General features: G+C 32.6%; 1 protein-coding gene across 1 annotated transcript; it reads left to right on the forward strand.

Moving 5' to 3' along the window:
* The first annotated feature begins 4,493 nt into the window (after window positions 1–4,493).
* Window positions 4,494–11,427, forward strand: LOC104892040 (protein NRT1/ PTR FAMILY 6.3). The gene is made up of 5 exons (XM_010677852.4): window positions 4,494–4,758; window positions 5,357–5,534; window positions 5,914–5,953; window positions 7,213–7,778; window positions 10,173–11,427. The coding sequence occupies exons 1-5, from the start codon at window positions 4,617–4,619 to the stop codon at window positions 11,044–11,046; spliced, it is 1,800 nt and encodes a 599-aa protein (XP_010676154.2). The 5' UTR covers window positions 4,494–4,616; the 3' UTR covers window positions 11,047–11,427.
* Window positions 11,428–20,958: the final 9,531 nt, after the last annotated feature.

Below are 20,958 nucleotides of genomic sequence, written 5' to 3' on the forward strand. Positions count from 1 at the left end.
TATCATGGTGTCTCAATTTTGAGATGAGGTGTTTATCTTTTTTAGTTAGTTCCAATAAATACACTTTAGTACCTCCGATCCCAATGTACACTATTACTGAAATATTGACAATACATCACTTGTCAGGAAAAAGAGAAATGATATGGGTAGAATATTATGGCTCTTTCAAGGGAAACAAAAATTAAGGGGGGTATGGATCTTTTCCCCACCCCGTCTCCCCTCCCCCTCTTTCCGGTTATTGATGGTGGCTGCAATCTCATCGCCGAAGGTTTCTCCAGGCCCTGGTCGTTGGCTCCCCCTCCCTTTCCGTGTTTAGTGGGTCTCTCCTTTACCTCCCCCTCCCTTGTTTTTTTGTCGCAGCTTCCTTCCCCTGTTTTTCTGTCGTAGCACCCTCCCCACTCCCGTAGTTGCATCGCCACCACAAGGTACCGTCGTGATGTTTCGTCCAGTAGTGTTGTCCTTCACGTTTTTGGTGCTTTAAGTTTTGGGTTTTAGGCTTCTCTTCCCCGATCCTCTATTTACAATCAATGTCGGGTTCCCCCCCCCCCCCCCCCGCGTTAGTGTGGGGCTTCCCTTCCCCCTTGGTTATTGGACTCTCCAACCAATTAGGTTTGCTATTAGTCTGCTTGCTATATTTCTTAAAATGCTTGTTAAATCTCCAAATAATTGAGTGTTGTTTTTTTCGAATTGCTAAAAATGTTGTTTGTAGTTGGTTGTGGCCATCTACAATTGTTTGTCAGTTAGGTCTGATCCAGATGGTGGTTCAAGGTTGTAACAGTTGAATATTTAGTTTTTTGGGAATATGAGTTGAGGGACAAGGTGCTTCACGATGTTTGTGAGCATGGAAGAGGCGTTGAAAACTTTTCATGGTTGTGACGTATGTTTTCCGATTTTGCAACCGAAGGTGTGTTCGAGAGTTCATTTTGTTTGGTCTCAATCTAGCTTGGCATTGCCCTTAATAGTCCTTGCCTTGACAACTTCAAATTTGAAGGCGGCACCCCAGTTGTATCTGGAGGTTTTCAGTACGCTTACTCATCTGCGTTTCTCCTACCTCATGGGAAAACCCTGAAATACTCTCGAGCGAGAGTAATGAGTCACAATGGAACGTGACTATTCAAAAGATCATGCATGAGCCTAAAATCCCAAGCAATAGCAGGTTGTTGGGATTGCTCATGTGGTGAGGCGTGACGCTCGACGTTGGTTGTTCATCGTCCGCATCGTAAATGTCATTCGTTTCATCTACCAGTTCCACCAGTCGTCCGATGTTTGAATCCACAATTACAAGCACTGACACGCAATATCTTACCCCCCTTCCTAAGCGACTTGTTATCGGTTTTACTTATTTTTTTAAAATGAAATGTACGAGCTCATAAAGCTTCTTTAGGTTTGTTTGTGTGGTTTAGGTTTGGTTGTATTAGCATTAGGTTGTACTTTCTCTTTTAATTAATGTACGATTTCTCGTTGTAAAAAAAATCAAAGTTAATACATTGTCGGAAATTTGTAGTTATAAAAATCAAAAAAAGTTGGATGATCGATTATGAGGTGTTGACTTGATGTGAATTTAATTTGTTGTTATAAAAATCAACAAAAGTTGGATGACCCATATTGGGGTGTTGACTCGATGAAATTAATTAACTCGACATGTGATGGAAACGACCTGAACATCAATGACTCACTTGCAAAGTAATACAAAATCTTAATTTAGATTATGTGTACTCTATTATTGTACAATTTCTCTAATGTTTATTTATATATTTTATCTTTAATTTATTTTGTTGCCAATGTCTCAAACTATTTGAATTTTCTTTCACAAATATCAACAAAAAGGAAAGAAATAGATAGGAAAAAAAAGAACCGGTGTAATAGGAGAGATAAACAAATACGCCAAACCTCAAATAAGGTAAAAGTGACATATTTTAAGCTTATTTGTGAAATATAAGTGAAACTTATGGAGAAAAGAAGTGAATGATTAATTTAACCTATTGTTTTATTTTTCAATTAAATGATTTTTAATGATAAAGTAGGTGAGAGGTATTAATCTCCCTCAAAAAAAAAAAAAAAAAGTGAGAGGTTTTAATACATCTTAAAAAGGTTAATTTTGTCCTATATTATTTTTTTAAAAAAAATAGCTATAAGCTTCAAAGAGAAGGTTAGGCTACCCTTCTTTTTTTTTTTTTTTTTTGGACTCGTAGGCTACGCTTCTTTTGAAGGCTAGTCTTTTGTGTTAATGAATATGAGTAAACTTACCTGTATTAATTCATTATGGCTGTAATAATAACTATAATGATTATTGTAATGACATTATAGCACTCCTAAATTATTTGCCTTTAAAACACAATTTGACAATGAAAGAACTAATCAGTGAGACCAAAATTATCATCTATACATTGAATATCAATAGATAGACGACTCTTAGGAACATAAACAGTAGTTTTCCTATTAAATAAGCTCATCATTGTACCAAATCAAAAGAATTGCCGACCTAATTGCGCTAGAACTACCAGAAGATACTGTACATGAGCTATCCAGATTCCTGCGCCATTAGAAGTATACGAATTCTTAGTTCTTTCTAATATTATTTTAAAAAGGTATTTGGTATGAGAAAATGTGATGTATGAAACGTTCCCAAATAAGTGTTTTCTTTCTAATTGTTCGTGCTAAGTAATAAATACCGTTTTCGAATGAAAATATACATTTTTGGCAAAACCAGCGGTTCTAGTAGCTGTTAGTTGTTGTATTAGCTATAGCAGTTGGGTGTAGCTGCTAGCTATTTATTAGTAGTTGTTGGCGATTAGCGATTAAAGTAGTTGTTTAATTAGACGTGTTTGTCAAAAGTAGCCGTTCAAATTGTATATAAGACAATAAATGACATTTATTCAAATATGAAATGAACTACAACAATTTGATATGTTCGTTTCTTTAGTTAAATCCAATATTTATTTTTTCAAAGAACTTACACAAAAGGATTGCTCAAAATAATGTATAAATTTATGATAATATTAAATCCTAAATAAGTTTATATTATCTATTTTAACTAAAATTCTTGTGGAATGAGTAAAAAATATTGTGAAATATTAGTTAAATCTTATATTTAAAATTAATATTTAAATTATATGTCTGCTATTGTAAAGAAAAAACAATGAATTGCCAGAGAATAAAGCAATTACTAAACTGCATAAAGAATAAGAAATTAAAAACATTGGTGAACAATTCTACCTTATGTTATTATATAGTATCTATTTGCTAGACCGCTACCTATAAATCTCAAACGTACTTTTAGTAACATTTTGCAACTTATCTATAATCTACTCCAACCGCTACTCGCAACTGCAACCAATACTTTATCAAACACTCATAATTTTCTTAAATAGCGTTTTGATCTTGTCCAACCGCTAACTAAAACGCTAGTGTCAAACAAGGACATGATCCCTCATATGTTACCCTTATCAAGCTAGTGGAAATAATTACGTTTCCTTACTCAATCATAAACCTCTCTAAATTGTTTCTATTCCACTAATATACCAAACAACTATTAAAAATGACAATCACTATTTTTATTTATTTCCCCTCCTTATCCAAATCCTTTCCATTTCATTTCAATTCTTGTATTTTAGCATTAATTTTGTGTAGATTCAAATTTTGTATTCCATTTTTGTCGTTATTCATGTATACGTGAATTTATTTAATTTTAACAAAAAATACCCATTTTGCATCGGATGTAAGACAAAGTCCGACGCAAATGGACTCTTTCAAAATAAAAAAAAAAAGTTAATTTGCGTCAAACGTTGACTAACGTGCGACGCAAATGAGTCTGGCTTGCTGGGTTGTTGTCTCCATCTGCATCACATGTTGATCAATGTGCAACGCAGATGATAGACCATTTACGTCGCATGTTAGGCAGGGTCCGACGCAGATAGCTTATCAACCGCGTCGTGTCGTTGACGCAGATCCTGTATCCTGATCTGCCTCGAGAACTTTGCCGTCGGACCCATATCCGATTCAAATGAGCGTCTCGCATCCGGCGCAAATCGTCAATTTTGTAGGTTGAAGTGCATCCTCATCTGAAAAAACACATGCATTAATAATTGAAATTTTAACATCTATATATTTTTTAATTGAGATAAAATAAAATTAGAGAGATGATCCTAATACAACAGCATATAATTGATCAGATGATTGAAATTTTCCAAAGTAGTTATTTATTCCAGCCTTCCAGGTATCAAAAGAGGACAGGTGTCAGTTAATCTCCATTAAGATCATTAGGAGTCAGTTAATCAAAGTTAAAAAGAAAAACATTATGAAAACAATTCTAAAAGAACTAACTTTAATAAAGAAGTAAAAATTATATATGATTTATATTATATGGTCATGTTCATGTAACGATGCATAAAAACATTATCCAACGGTTATGCAATCACAGACGTGGATAGCAAGTGCCCAACCCACCTCAACACCCTTAGTAGTCCACCTATATATATAACCCCATTTCTTCTGCCACTCTTCATGCTTAAAACATCAAACATACTCTTTCTCTCTCTTTCTTTCTCTTAATCTTGTTACTATCTCTTCCAAAAAACAGGGGAAGTAAACAAAAAACATATATATAGAGAGAAAATATGGCTCAACCTGAAATTAATAACTGTTCTAATATGGATATGGAAATGGGTAAAGAAAGTGTTTTTGATGCATGGGATTACAAAGGTCGTCCTGCTGATAGATCCAAGACTGGTGGCTGGAAAAGTGCTGCCATGATCTTAGGTCTTTTTTTTTCTCTCTCCTCATTTAACCTCATTATTTTAACAAACGTTCAATTCTTAGTTATTGTTTTTGTTGGACCTTGTTAGAAATTTAAACACTTTGTTTAAATAGTGTTAGCATCACGTATATAGTGAGATTTTTGGGTTGTTGAGATCGTCTCATACAAGATTTTCGGCAGTTTTTTCAAGGATTTTATATGATCAAGATTGGTATATGAAGAGTTGCTACGAATCTAAGTTACTAGGACTCTGGTACTCATGTTGGAAACGAGTGTGATTTTACGTGTCAAAATCAACTAATTTATGAAATTCTTCGTAATTTTGTCACAGAACGAAGATTTGAAGTGTCCATACTTATATTTAAGTATTGGGGATCTGAAACGATCTTAAGATGATTAAGATATATTACATGGTTAACATGTTACTACTAGTGTAAAAACTTTTAAAGATACGGAAATGTTCAAATATAAAAGACGGAGGAAGTATATTATAACCGTTACAGGTTTAGAAGTATACTATCTAACTTAAATGTTGGAAAAATCTAATAATCTATACAAGGAAGTGAAAAAATGTTCTGATTAAATGGTGATTTTTTGCAGGAGGTGAGGCATGTGAAAGATTAACAACACTTGGAATAGCTGTTAATTTGGTGACCTATTTAACAGGAGTCATGCATTTGGGTAATGCTGCTTCTGCTAATACCGTGACTAATTTTATGGGCACTTCTTTCATGCTCTGCCTTCTTGGCGGTTTTATTGCTGACACCTTCCTTGGACGGTTAGTCTTTAATTAATTTTGCTTTATCTCCCAAGTCCCACCTACCTTTTCTTTGTCAAAAATTGATAATCGGAGTAGTTCTAGTTTATCAATTAATTAACGAAAAATTATTGGATAATGAACATTTATTTTATTAAAATTCTTATTTTTTTAAGGAGAAATTTCATTAATATACAGTCAAACGACATCTATAATATATTAAAAAAAAACAAAATACAATCAAATAAGCTTAAATTAAATTCGTATTCGAAAAACTTTCGTATGTAATTTATGAATAATAATGCACGGGGCAAACTTAGGTTTTACTTATTTCATTTCCCATGACATTGATGTGATGACTAATGATTAATGAATAGCTTCTTCTCTTTGTATTGGACAGGTATCTAACCATTGCTATCTTCGCCACGGTGCAAGCATTGGTAAGCCAACTCTTTCTTTTTAATAATATTAATAATAATAATTACCTTAATATAAGAATAATAAATTATCGATTTGATAACAATATTATTTCACCTATTTGATAACTCGATATAAATTATTAAGAGTTAATTACATATTCATAGAAGTGTTTGGCAAAATAAACAAGTATAGAGTTTTTTTGATTGATTAAAACACATTTTATACGAATTATTATATTACCTAGTTTTTTTATAAGTAAATGGAACAACTTTCATTCGATCAAGCTATTGCTCACACGTTTCTAACACTGCAATTTATTCTACGTATAATTTTCTTTGTTTCACCAAACTACTACTACTAGTCTTCTTAACAAATTAAACTAGTCAAGATTAAGTGCACTATGACAACATTTTATTGGATTAGGAACACAACCCTTGTATTAAAACCTAGTTATTTCTACAATCTACATCACCCTGAACTACTAATGCGCTAATAAGTACAAATACAAAGTTAATTTCACAAGGGATGTATATATGCTAGATCTAGTTAATTATATTTTTAAGGGCTATGTATGTATGATGGGTAATTAGAAAATCATTGGATCCATGACTATATTATAAGGTTCCCACCAATATGGCGTAAAGTTATCATGAGGGCAAGAAAAAGGGGTGCAAGTGCCATTGCACCATCATAACAACTGACAAAAATTATTAAAAGAAACGGTCTAATTTTAATATAAAAGTAGACATAGTCATTAAATTAGTTCCCGAAAGAAATTATCCTAGTCACTATTAAGATTGCATCATGTCAAGGATTAAATTTCAAAAATATTTACTACATCTCGTAATATTTTTCTTCTAGCCTTAGGAAAAGAGATTAGGCCCACATTCCCACTGTATTGGAATATTTAATGACTATGAATAAATTAAAAGCATAGATGTACATATAGACCAATGAAAATACTACAAAGTATAATATGATTAAGAACTAGGAGTATATTAACAAGGAATAATTATTGGGTGCATGCTGGTGAAGTTCCTATCAATCTGGCATCATTAAATTCAAAGTTACCATAACGGAAGAAAATAAAGAATACGTCAAGTGTCTTTGCACGAGGAATATTTTACTAGGATTGATTGCTAATTAAGTATGGAGGGTCAATTATTTTAACAGATAAAGTTAAAGGACCGATTGATGATTTAATTTGTCGACATATAAAAGTTTATAGTATAGTACTAGTACATACAAATTGATTTATGTTACTCTTTGTTTTTATTAGGGTGTGACAGTATTGACTATATCAACCATAATCCCAAGTCTCCGACCACCGGCATGCAAGCCTGAGTTTGGCTCGTGTACTCCGGCCTCGGACACGCAGCTAGGGGTGCTCTACCTAGCATTGTACCTAACGGCGCTAGGCACAGGCGGCGTTAAGGCTAGCGTTTCCGGATTTGGGACGGATCAATTTGATGAGACTAACAAAGGAGAGAAAGGCCAAATGATAAAATTCTTCAATTGGTTCTTTTTCTTCATAAGTTTAGGGTCACTAGCAGCCGTGACAGTTTTGGTGTACATCCAAGATAATATGGGTAGGCAGTGGGGATATGGCATATGTGCTTGCGCTATCATGTTGGCTCTTGTGGTCTTCCTATGCGGCACAAGACGTTACCGTTTTAAGAAGCTTGTAGGCAGCCCCTTGACTCAAATTGCTGCTGTTTTTGTTGCTGCTTGGAGGAAAAGGCACATGGAATTACCCTCTGATTCATCACTTCTTTTCAATATTGATGATTTGGCTGATGGTGGTAAACATAAGAAGCAAAGATTGCCTCATAGCAAAGAATATAGGTCAGTAACGTCTTTTCTTCTCTAATTTAATATATAGTTCGTTTCGTCTGTATTTAAATGGTATATGATAAGACAGACATATGATAGGAAAATATAGTACTAAAGAGTTGCATAATGATTTATATTAACAACAGTAAGTAACTCATTTAACATGTTATCTGTTGTTATAAGTCGCCTTAAATCAATCAAACATATATCGTGATTTGATTTTATGAGACTTAATAAACCTACCCATTAAGGAACGATTATGAGTCACAAAATACTCCATGATTTAATCTTGAATTATGAACTCCTTGCATGTTAGTTTGTGCCCCGTAGATAAGACTGAATAAGACGTAACATGGTTAATGTTGATTGATCAAACATTCAAATCAAACATCAATTTGCAAGCACATGTGACTTTTTATGGAAAATACTTTCTTATCTATACTAGTTAGATGGTTGTAGTCTATATCACGATTTGGTGCATGATTGATGGTTAAGAATGTTTCAATTGAATTGTATAAGTTACTCCGACTAATTAAGTGGCCATTTATAGTTATAGTCTAGTATACTATTAAAGGACTAATCACAACAGTGAACATAATATTCATAAAAAATGATCGGAAAGTAATTCAAAATCTTTTGGAATTAGAAAAGTTACTTTTCAATTAGCAAAATAATAATTTCGAATTAGTAAAATAAACTCCTTTTTACTCAATAGTAGCATTAATTAATTTTTATTAGTAATCGCGAATTTGATTAACTCCAATCAGTGCAAATCAGTTTTATCCTATATTTAAATCACTATGAAATCACTTTATACCCTTTCAGTTAGTCCATGAGTATCCCAATCATCTTTATAATATTTTTAATATCACTTTACTTGATAGATAGTTGAGAAAAAATATCCTGATTTTTTTATGGATGTATGTGTATATATATACTATAAGATCACACCTGATTATCTATATTAGTCCACAATTGCTTGTAGTATATGTGTTACACGAATCTTACGGGCCCATCTTGATTTAGAAGATTGCCTCTAAGTTTGACTACTCTATACAACAATTTATCAAGAGCACCATCCATAGTAGACAACATTGGCCCTATCCCATGATTATTGCATAGCTATCTTTCATTGGTCAGCCAGCTTAGAATTACTATTCACACATTATTGTGCCTTGATTGATTGCACTCATTAATCATAACTTCACTTATTTGCTTGCCTCGCCGTGTAATCGGGAAGGTGTTTCGAATATGGAAGTCACCATCTTAGTTAATCCTATACTTTTGCGGATTTCTACTAATTTAGTTGGTAAAAAAACGAAATTCAGTATCGACTGTAATATATATTATTTTTTTTATAATTTATTATATGCCAAAAAGAAAAATACTTATCTAACTAATAATAGATATTCTTTCGAAAATATTCATCACCTATATAATATAATACATAACGATAATAATAATAACAAAAGTGTTTTATGAGCTTAATATCGACTTCAAGTGATTGGATTACCTATCGAATATATAGACCTATTCAGAAATTCCTTATTGATTTTTATAAACCCTAAAAACTTAAGTGCCTACAACTAATTATTATCCTTCTATATATCCTTCCTCCATAATCAAATTCTTCAATGGATAGTACTTCTATCATATGATTAAGTCAAGCCAAAGACTATGTAATTGTCTTTTTATGAGGGGTAGACTATGTAATTGTCTTTTTTTGAGGGGGTAGACTATGTAATTGTCTTTTTCCTTCCTCCTCCCAATAACCGACTTTTTAGCCCACACCTAATAAAGACACAAGGAATCAACAACTTTTGTGACATACACAAACATGGTTGATGAAAGGAGTTTTTGGAATCTTAAGAGTAGATACACATGGTGTGCTTAGCTTCATACCGAATATGCATGTTTCTTATACATTAATTAAATTGTGCAATATATCATATATATCTTCTAGACTGCAACAAATCACCCTTAAATGAGGACAAGATTTTGATTCTTCATTTTTTTTTGTATGATTAGAGGGCCCCTTTTTAGAGGATAGAGCAATTCGAACCATACCCCCTAGACTATATTATCAATAATCTATCATCAAGGATGGATCTAACTTGGTAGATTTACTGCTACTTTTCTAAACATATTAAAATTTTCATGGTGAAAAAAAATTATACTCCTATACATTTCTTATTATATCTCCAATCTAATAATATTTTAGATGTATCACCCAAAATTTGTACGTAGTTTCATCTATTTATTGGTACTAGTTGTTAGTATGTGATAGAGTATTAAAACTATTCTTGGGACTCCAACCATCAGCTTAAGCTTTGTATCACGCTGGCTCCGATACCATGTCAATCTATCAGTATGAAATAAGCTAAGGATTATACTTTTGTATCTCAGGTTTTTGGACAAGGCAGCAATAAAGGATCCTCAAATGCCAATAGTAGTTACTAAGGTGAACAAATGGTACTTGCTAACATCAACTGATGTAGAGGAGGTGAAGTTGGTCATTAGGATGCTTCCAATTTGGGCTACAACCATAATATTTTGGACAATTTATGCTCAGATGAGTACATTCTCAGTCTCACAAGCCACAACAATGGACCGTCACATTGGAAAATCTTTCCAAATTCCTGCTGCATCACTCACAGTTTTCTTTGTGGGTAGCATTCTAATTACTGTCCCAATATATGACCGTGTGGTTGTACCAATCGCCTCAAAACTCCTTCATAACCGTCAGGGACTAACTCCGCTACAAAGAATCGCGGTTGGCCTAGTTTTCTCAATAATCTCCATGGTATCAGCTGCCCTTGTTGAAATCAGACGTTTGAAAGTTGCAAAAGATGCAGGGTTGGTTAACAACCCTTACGAGGTTGTCCCAATAAGTGTGTTTTGGCTTATACCACAATTTTTCTTTGTGGGTGCTGGGGAAGCTTTCACATACATAGGCCAACTTGATTTTTTCTTAAGGGAGTGTCCTAAGGGAATGAAGACTATGAGTACAGGGCTATTTTTAACAACACTTTCCCTAGGGTTTTTCGTTAGCTCGGCCCTTGTCACAGTGGTGCACAACATTACTGGTGACAAGCATCCATGGATAGCTGATAATTTGAACCAAGGAAGGCTTGACTACTTCTATTGGTTGCTAGCAGGATTGAGTGTGGTAAATTTTCTAGTGTATTTGGTATTTGCTAAGTGGTACATTTACAAGGAAACACGACTAGCTGAGGAAGGGTATGAAGTGGAAGAAGATGATGGTCCTGCTTGTCACTAGTGTCATGCCTTAAAAAAGGGTGGCACAACGTATTAGATTCACATAATTTTTGCGGGGTTTTTTTTTTCTTATCTAGATTTTTACGTTGTGTGCTCTTGTAATATTGAAATCATACTACTAATTTTTGCTTTTGTAAAACTTTGCTATGTACGTAGAAGTGGTGCCCGTGCAACAAAAAAAAAAGGTGCACCAAAAAGTAATGGTAGATATATGTATTTCGTGAAAGTGGGATGATGTAAAGCTTTTGTTGCAATCAGCAGATGAAATCTGCTGGCTTGACCTCTTTATTTCATAGACTTTGTACTTTTGGGAAGAATGACGAGTGCAAAGGCAAATAATGCCCTAAGCCTTCACATAAATAAAATTTAAAAGTTTGCTTAATGGTTTGCATTATTATTTCCATATCTGATCTCTCTCAAGGAAGATTGCGAATCTAATAGTTTGGCAAGAGCATTCTTGATCGAACCATGTTAATCGCATCCGAGACTCCAATACTTTCATGTTGAGTCTTGAACTAACCAATAAGAACAATTTCTTATACTTAAAAGTATAAAAAAAACCACACTCACAACTCCCATAGGGGAGAAGGAGATCTGCATAACAGAGACTAAAAACCCCATGACAAGGTTTGAAGAAATCTCATGAAGAAATACTAATTTATTCAACAAAAAAAGAAAAAGAACTAAAAAATAAAAAATAAAAGGAATAAAAGAGCTTATCATGGATGAAATCATCCATGGCAGCCCCTAACTGATGAATAAAGGGTTGGGAAGACTAGGGTTTTAGAGAGAAAAAAAAAAGAGAAGGGAGGAGGCTAGGGTTTTAATTTTATACTATCTTACCTTATAGGTACATGCATAAAGATATGTTTCGACCAACAATTTAAGCTTTTTTTTATATGAAGTATTAGTTTTTATTTGATACATTTTCTACATATTCTTATCACTATAGATTATTCCTCCACAGGATACATATACATGGAGCATCACCCTAGTTCACCCACTAGTTACTATTCTGTATGCTAAACTATATATGCGAGTCTTGATGAACTAATTAACATAATTGGTGTAGTTTTTAAAAAATTACTTCATCACTAAAATAATGACATTTTTCAATTATATATATAAATTACGCAGGAGCATTTTAAACATTTTAAGGGGATATCAAAAGTCTTCAATTATTCTCCTACATACGTATGACTCGTGGATCATGAACAAGTCCCCCTCAAAACTTTGGTTAGACAAGTTCCCAAATATTTAGTTTGGATTTAATTAAAAACAAAATATATACCCCTTATATTTTACTAGCTTTGCAGTATTTTTCTAGAAAACGAATTTTCAACATAGAAGCAACAAAAACTTTTTTTTTTTGTGCACAAGCAGTAATTACTCTGACGAATGCATAATATTATCATAAAAATTTATCAAACTAATACAACTCTATAATATATATTTGAAGTTTTCTTATAGCCCTATGAATGATTAAACCCTTTATGGAAAGTGATCATAGGTTCAATTAATAACTTGATCGGTTAAGTCCTGTCTAGATTGTACCCATGATATAGGATCGAATTTTGATTTACATCATTGTGTTCCATTTATATCATTGTGCTTAATTAATTGCTCATATACGCCAAAAAGAAATCGATCAATGAGTAGTTGTTATACTCTTCACATCCTAAATTTAAACTTTTAATGATCAAGGGGGGAATTCCAAAAACTGAAAAAAACTTGTCCCACTAATTTGTATAATTAATTTACTTGTACCATATATGCACTTAATTTTATTGGTTGATGTTAATTATTCTTTACCTTATTTACTTTTTTAGAATAAGAAATTTGTTTAATCCTAATAATAATGACCAATAATATTAAGTGACACATATAATTGTAAAAAAAGTTCAAAAAGAAGATTTGAACTCTCCATAAAACACTAATCAAGTTGTTTTTCTCCACTAAAGGCAAATCTTGGGCTCTCTCACCCATTTCAAAATTTTCTAATCATTAGTTAGTACTATTGCCAAGAGGTAATATGAACTAAATTTTGGGATTGAACAAATTTTAATTTTCTAAGTGTGTCATATAACAAAATAAAATGAGTTTTAAAATGGTATTTTATTTATGATATAGAGATTTCAAAAAAGTACAGTGTAATCTTTAATAATAGATAATTCATAATTTTTTTTATAAATTAGATATAAATTTTGGCTATATGACAAATCAATACTTAATGTAACTAAAAATATGCTTTGAACAAAATTCATTTACCATTTACCTACATTAGATACAAGGAAATAAAGAAAGTTTTTTCATCAGTCGTCATACACCTAATCTTAGCTTATACTCCCTCCGTCCCAAAATATAGTTCTCATTTTCATTTTGGGCGTCCCAAAATATAGTTCCCATTTCCATATCTAGTTCCATATTTTTTCGTAGTTTATTTAGAAAAACTGTGTCCCATCATTTATTTTCTTCTTGAATTTTATTTTTTCTTTTCTTTATTAAACTAAAATGATACCATTAGTGATGGCCATTGGTGCGGGCTGGGCGGGTCGGACCGTGCGCCGTAGTGGGATGGGCTAAGATTTCATGGCCCAGGACCGGACCGTGAAATTCATGGGTTGGGCAGGCTGGTCCGTGGGCTGAAAAATCCTGGCCTACATCGGTTTGTTACCGGTTTTCACGGTTCGTGGGTCTGGTGGGCTGGACCGGGCTTACTAGCCGGCGTGAGAATTTTTTTTCAAAATTATTTAATCATTGAAATTGTTCATTATTGTTACATAAAATCTTTTAATATAAATGAATTAAAAATATATACAAATATTAATATTAATGAATAATTTCATTATTTTTAAATTTGATTGAATTATAATATATGCAATTTGATTAAAATATATACAATTTGATTAAAATATACACAATTTGGTTCAATATTTACGTGGATTGGGCTGGTCTAGTTCATGGGTCGGGTTGGACCGGTTTCATGGTCCGGGTTGGGCACTTTCAGTAGTGGGCTGGGTTCAAGAAATTTGTCCCACGGCCCACCCACCAATTTCACGGTTCGAGCTGGGCTGGACCGGGCTTTTGCTAGCCCGGCCCACACGGCCCACGAGGTGGGCTGGGCTGGATTGTCCCGCACTGTTGGCCATCTCTAGATACCGTTAATGCTCTTTCACCAATTATTCTCCATTCTCTATCTTAAAATCATCTTTTTCCATACAACATTTATTTAAATAAACAAAAAATATTTAATATCCCTCTTAGATTCTACTTACATAAATGACCGTAAAAAAAGGGAAATGAAAACTATATTTTGCGGCGGAGGGAATACTTCATTATTCTTAGCTTGTGGGTCCTAAACGTGTACTAATGCTCTCATTTTGCTAAAGAAATAAAGCGTCTTATTTTTTAGTTGATATGAGTATTTCAAACAATATATGTATATACTTCAAAGCATTATTATCAAGTTGGTGATCAGCATCTCACGAATTTGATAATTACTTATCTTTTCTTTCTCTTTGGTAAACAAAGACTTCCATTACTTAATTAATAGTATTGAAAATATTACAATCCGAGATTAAGTGTTCAATACAATAACTAGATAGTAGGGTGGGAATCTTTTCTAATCTAATTTGTGGACTGCATTCGACATAAATCTGTAGATATGGTTGGTTCAGTTATAGTGGAGTTCCAGGCTACCTTTTTATGGATGGGAGTAAGAAAAAAAAAGTGGGATGTCGATGCAAGGTCATTTTCACAAAAAAGAACTCTTACCAATGCCACAAGGATAGTGATCAGTTGATAGGCTGATTAGCCAAAAAGGAAAAAAAAAAAAAAAAAAAGGGAACATGAATCATGGATGAATATGGATTGTATCTGTATGACTTTATCTACTATCTATTTCAACAGTAACTTACGAGTTAACAATTTTTTCATTTAGTATGTGATTCAAGATTATTTTGGAGATATTAAGTCAACTTTTAAAAATATATGTTAGGAGTTTCAAAATTAAGTTTGAGGTTGCTTTTTTAATTACGAACTTCTTAAATTTGCTTCGATATTTTCGTCAAAAACAACAAAAAAAACAAAGGAAGAATATGTAGTTATAATGCGATCAAATATATGTCTAAGCAAAAAGGTGCTTTGACGTTGTAATAACTCCCTATTTCAATTAAATGCACAAGTAATGTGTTGATTTAGTTTAGACTACTTAACTTCCAACCATCTAAGTTAGAAAGTCTAGCCAAAGGATAGATCACGGGTCGAATTCCCAACTCACAAAATCAATTTGGATTGGCCATAGCCTATTGCTTAATTCATCAAGTTACTTTCAAGTTGTTTTATGATAAAAATCTAACAAAATAAAATTTTGTTGCAATTAGATTAGCCCCTTCATAGTTAATTCCAATTTTTTTTAAGAGAAACCCCCATGTCATGAAATAATAATATGAAAGATCACTATCATGGATTTTCTATAACATTGCGCCATCATTTGTTAATTGATTTTCGAATGGAATCTCATATAGCCTTATAAGTAAAGGAGTCCTTCAACATATATGTGATGGAACACTCTTCAAATTCTGCATGGGCTTTTGTGAGGCCCATTGCTAAGATAGATCTTGCATGTTGTTGGTGACAAATAGAGTAACTGCTAAACTCAAAAAGGATTTTGAAAATTAAATATAGCATGAATGCCCTACATTGATGTTTGTCCCAAGAACGCGCAATTTGACATCATAATTGAATTTCAACCCCCACTAATAAATTATGGCCAATTTAGATTGAGAACATAAACAGTAAATTCGGTGTAAAAAATTACTATTAAGAAGAACCGTACATGCGACTTGTTCCTCTAGGATAAGATGTGGTATTGATTGGTTTTAAGCACACATGCATGGACTTCTACCCAAGGAGTTATTACATGTGTATGTATACAATTGAAAAGGATTAAATAATACTGCTCAAACAGGTGGTACCATTATTGTCAAAAGATCAACTCAACTAAATGTTTTAGCATGATTAAGGTCCTAAAAATAGGATTATACTCGATCACGTCCCTTTACGCAAGAGCATATTGGGTTTGAAGTGTGGATACAACACAAACCTCCCTAATACCTGACACTAGAGGTGATCATGGGACGGGCCGGGCCGCGGCAAAAAAATTTGCCCATTGGCCGAGCCGAATTTTTGTGCCCAAAGCCCGCTATTTCGGGCCGAAATCAACATGCTTTTCGGGCCGGGCCAAAAAATAGACTTACAAGTCGTTTTTGGCTTTGCCAAAGCCAAAAAAATTCGAATTCTGCCCAAAATCAGGCCGGACCAGGCCGGGCCAAAATGATCAGCTCTACCTGACACTAAATATTCCACTTAAAAAGAAGGGGTGAATGAAATTTGAATCGAGACCTTTATATTAACGCTAATTCCGGTACCATGTCAAAAGACAAAACAACCTATCCTAATATGATCTAATGATCATTGTCATGGAAGAGGAGCGATCGAGATAGCTACAAAATACATTGAGCTTTAGTGCAAACTTCGTTCACATACTTTCCATAAAACAATATTTAAAACATAAAGGTTGATGGTTGTTGAACTTAAAGAACTTAAAAACTTAAAACGACAGAAGAAGAAAAGGTGATTGCTTGCTGCCTGATGACACTACAAAAATTAGAGCATTATAGAAACAAATTATGGCAACAAAAATTTGAATTGTTGATAGATAGCAACATATATTATTTTTTTGTTACCTATTATAAAGTGACGTTTTTTACTCTAATTTTTCAACAAATAAAAGCAACATATTTTTTATTTGTTGCTATTGGAAACTAGTTGTTTTACTATTTGTTGCGTATTCTATCGTATTTTCAATTTGTTGTCATATAACAACAAACTAAGACAACAAATATTTGGTTTGTTGTCATTAGAAACAATTAATTTTACTATTTGTTGTTAGATGGCATCATATTTGCTATTTGTTGTCATTTAGCAACAAATTACGACAACCAATTGTGGCTCTATTGACATTAGGAACAATTAATTTTACTAACTGTTACTAGATGGCATCATATTTCCAATTTGTTGCCATTTAGCAACAAATTACCAAAACCAATATTTCATTCGTTGATCACATTTGAAACAATTAATTTTATGATTTGTTGATAGATGACATCATATTTTCATTATGTTGCTATTTAGAAACAAATATGAAAATAGATATTTGATTTGTTATCGTTGGAAACAATATATTTTATTATTTGTTGCTGAAATAACATCAGTTTTTTTCCTAAAAATGTGTCCCACATCGAAGAAAGATTAGCCAAACTACCACTTTATATATCAAGAAATTTCATACAGCACCATTATCAATTTCTATTAGTATCAGTATGCAAATATCATTCAGAATTGTAAGTGGAGTGACTCTCCTTCTCTTTATTGATTTGCATAAATGTATTTATAAGGCCGGTTAACCCACGTTATATGAAGAGTGCATTAGTCAAAGTGTAACTCTATAACAATCAAAAGTTTGTTTCTATTTTTAGCAACCAATATCAATAATTTGTTACTAATGTCTAGCAACAAAGCATTAATAATTTGTTGCGATAAGTCGCAACAATCATTTATAACTCGTTACTAGAGTTGGCAACAAATTCGCCAAATATAGAAACCAACATGGAAACAATATTTCAATGGATGCTATGTGGCAACGAAAATGTTTCAGATTTTGTAGCTAAAATCATATGGAAACAAGCCTTTTAGCAACAACTATTTTTTGTTTCCAATTTGTTGCTAATGCGAGTTAGCAACAAATTTCTCATGAATACCAACAATTTTTTACTGTTGCTAAATTGATTTATTTTTGTAGTGTGAGTAGTGCTAGTCAAACATTTCATATTTAGCAATTGAATTTCTTCATTCCAATGGTATACTTCTTCCGTTTAGAAATAGTTGCACTGTTTCATGTTTTCACGCTTGTCGATACATGATTTCAAACGTTAATATATTTTATATCATAAATCACAAACGATTGTTAAATTGAAGTATGTAAATAGTTCAAAATTACAAAGTGAGTAGATTAAAATAAAAAGGATGTAGTAGTATATAAGATGTGGGTGCAAACTAAAATATTCTAGGTATAGGAGATGTCACTATAGCCTTGTCTTTTATATGACTTGATTGCTCAGATCACAACATGCACCCTCCAATCTGCTAGTAATGGTTAGTAAGAGCAACACAACCAGTTAAGCTAGGTTTATGTGCAAAACTACGTAATTCTCCATTGATTCTCAGGTTTCAAACAAATTCCACTCAAAGAAAAATGAGCTAAAAGTCATATATGATGATCTGAGTTAGTAGGAATTCGATTTCATGATTAAAAATATTTTTGTAGGCTGTTCCACCGGACAGTAAGTTCTAGTAAAATGTAGATTGCAAGCAAGCGGATGACAATATTAACTCGGGTAGAACTCTATTGGATGTCTATAGTGCTATTATAAATTATTGTAGGGAGCTCAGGCACTACTTCAAACATATGGAGATCACGTTCATCGTTCATTAGACGTGATGATAATCAAGTTGCGGATGTAATAACTAAAAAGTATTGGAGTGGGAATGAACCCTTTAATGTAGTTAGGCTTATCCCCCTCATGCTTGACTATTGTCATAAAATTGCTACTATCGGACTGTAATAGGCTGTTTGGCCATACTATTTTTACTTAATGCATCCATAGTTCACAAAAAAAAAAAAAAAAATTATAGTAAAACGCATTGAAGGAACTAGAGTTCTAGCCAGTCTTGTGATTTAGTATTGATATATATGTTCATGGAGATATAGTTCTTGTAATTTTGTTGTTGAAGATGTGATGTGCGATTAATCAACAAAAATCGTTCATCAATAGATCAATTTAAAAATTTAGTGCTAGTCAAAATTGCTCGGATACATGGAGAGTTTGCACATGCATGTTGACGCAAAGTTGAAGTAATGCTACATAAAAATGCTTGGATACATGGAGAGTTTGCACATGTTATGAACTTATATATGATGTATAAATACATTGTTAAATTAAATTTGGTGTGTTGGTAAAGATTCTTATTATACTTTTCAACCTTGAGGTTATACGAGTCTAATCTCCACTAGTGGTATTTAGGGGATGTGTTGTAATAAAAAGTGACACTCAAGAAGGGGGTTGAATTGAATGACGAAATCTAATCGATTTTCGCAAAATCTCAGTTATGGCACTGTGCGAAACAATCGTAAATCTCTAATTTGAGTTTTTGCGAAAACTAAAACTAAAACTATGTGAAATCAACACTCAAACACAAGATGTAACGTGGTTCAATCTCACCTCTGAGATCTACGTCCACACAAACTAAACTCTTTTATTTCTTTGAATCCTAAAATATCAACCTCTTGATACAATAAGACTCCCCCACTACTAACCCTAGTAGTGCTCCCCAACACTTAACTCTAAGTGTTGCGACTCTTTATAATTATGAAATTACAGAAAGAAAAGATCCTCAAATGTGTGCTTATTCTTATTCAAGTAATTTAGAGGACAATTACAATCGTTGAATAGTTACTCAACCTGACTCGAATAGTGCTATACTTTGTGCCTTAGTTAATTGTTTTCAGTTCTTAATATCTCCAATTTTTCTCTCTCTGAAAACGTGAATTGTAAAACTGAATTATAATCCCTTTTATAGTACAAGGACTGGTCGAAAATCCTTCAAAAATATTTATCTTTTACTCCTTAATTTAAGGGATAAAACCTTTTCTTTTTAGAAGATAAACTTTATCCTTTTCATCTTTATCTTTAATTCTAAAAAGATAATTTTTCCTTAAATCAATGTTTATTTATATCTTTGACAACCAATGGATTTTCTTTTTATCTCATATTCTTTTATTATTTCGAAAATTCTTTTTCCCAAAACTGTTTTCGAAAATCTTACTTTTATCAAAAACTTGTTTTACTCGTTTTTATCATAACATGTTTTACTTAAAATTCTTTCCTAAATCATTTTTATTAAAACTTGATTTTCGAATATCTTTTTCCTTTTATATAGATATATAAAATTAACAAATTTATTTATTCCCTTAACTTTTAGAAAATAATAATTATCCTAATTTTATATTTTTATATTTTGTACAGAATATATCATTTGGTTCCAGCATATTACAATTTGCATATAGTAACTAAACTTGGAATTCAATATAAATTTGGATTGCAATCTTGATTCTTCATTTCTTCAAAGTCTTCATTTATTTATTCCTTTCTCAAACATTTGTCACAAACTTTCATACTTTAACATACTATATTATTTTTCATCATCAAAACTTAACATGCATATGCACAACAGGATGGGATTCTCCTTCCCTTCCTCCTCCCCCCTTCCCCACTCCTAAATTGTCTTTCCCGTAAAACTAGATTGGGTTGATATGAAAGAGGTTTTGACCCAGTAGGAGCCCTTCATCTTATCTTCCTAAAACAATGATGTTAATATAAATTCCTATTTTAAGATGTGGGCTATGATTGAAGCAGTGAGTCTTTATATACTACAAATGAAAAAATTAATTATATACATCCTCTATTCTAAAATAAGTGTTAAACTTAGCTTAACAATTTAAGTCATTTCAAAATAAGTGCTATATTATTACTTTATTTGCCATTGAATTCTCTCTATCTTTCTCTTCATCACATGGGTCTCTCTTTTTATTTATTTATCTCTCTCCTCTCCTTAAAGCTTGTGCCCAATCCTAAGTCAACACTTTTGAAAAAAATGAAAATTTCTACTGATAACCCTAAACTATTTCTGATTTTCGATGGTAAATCATGTTCTTACTTATAAAAATCAACTCTCAGTTATTGCTATTATGAAGCAAAAAATTGTTCGTTATAGTTAGAATTAATGGCATGCA

The sequence above is a fragment of the Beta vulgaris genome, chromosome 5, assembly GCF_026745355.1.
Source record: "Beta vulgaris subsp. vulgaris cultivar EL10 chromosome 5, EL10.2, whole genome shotgun sequence".
NCBI classification, from domain to species: domain Eukaryota; kingdom Viridiplantae; phylum Streptophyta; class Magnoliopsida; order Caryophyllales; family Amaranthaceae; genus Beta; species Beta vulgaris.

Coding starts and splice junctions, on each gene's coding strand:
- LOC104892040 (XM_010677852.4), top strand. CDS start 4,617: ATGGCTCAACCTGAAATTAATAACTGTTCTAATATGGATATGGAAATG. Junction 5,535..5,913: donor GCTGACACCTTCCTTGGACG/GTTAGTCTTTAA, acceptor TGTATTGGACAG/GTATCTAACCATTGCTATCT. Junction 5,954..7,212: donor TCGCCACGGTGCAAGCATTG/GTAAGCCAACTC, acceptor TGTTTTTATTAG/GGTGTGACAGTATTGACTAT.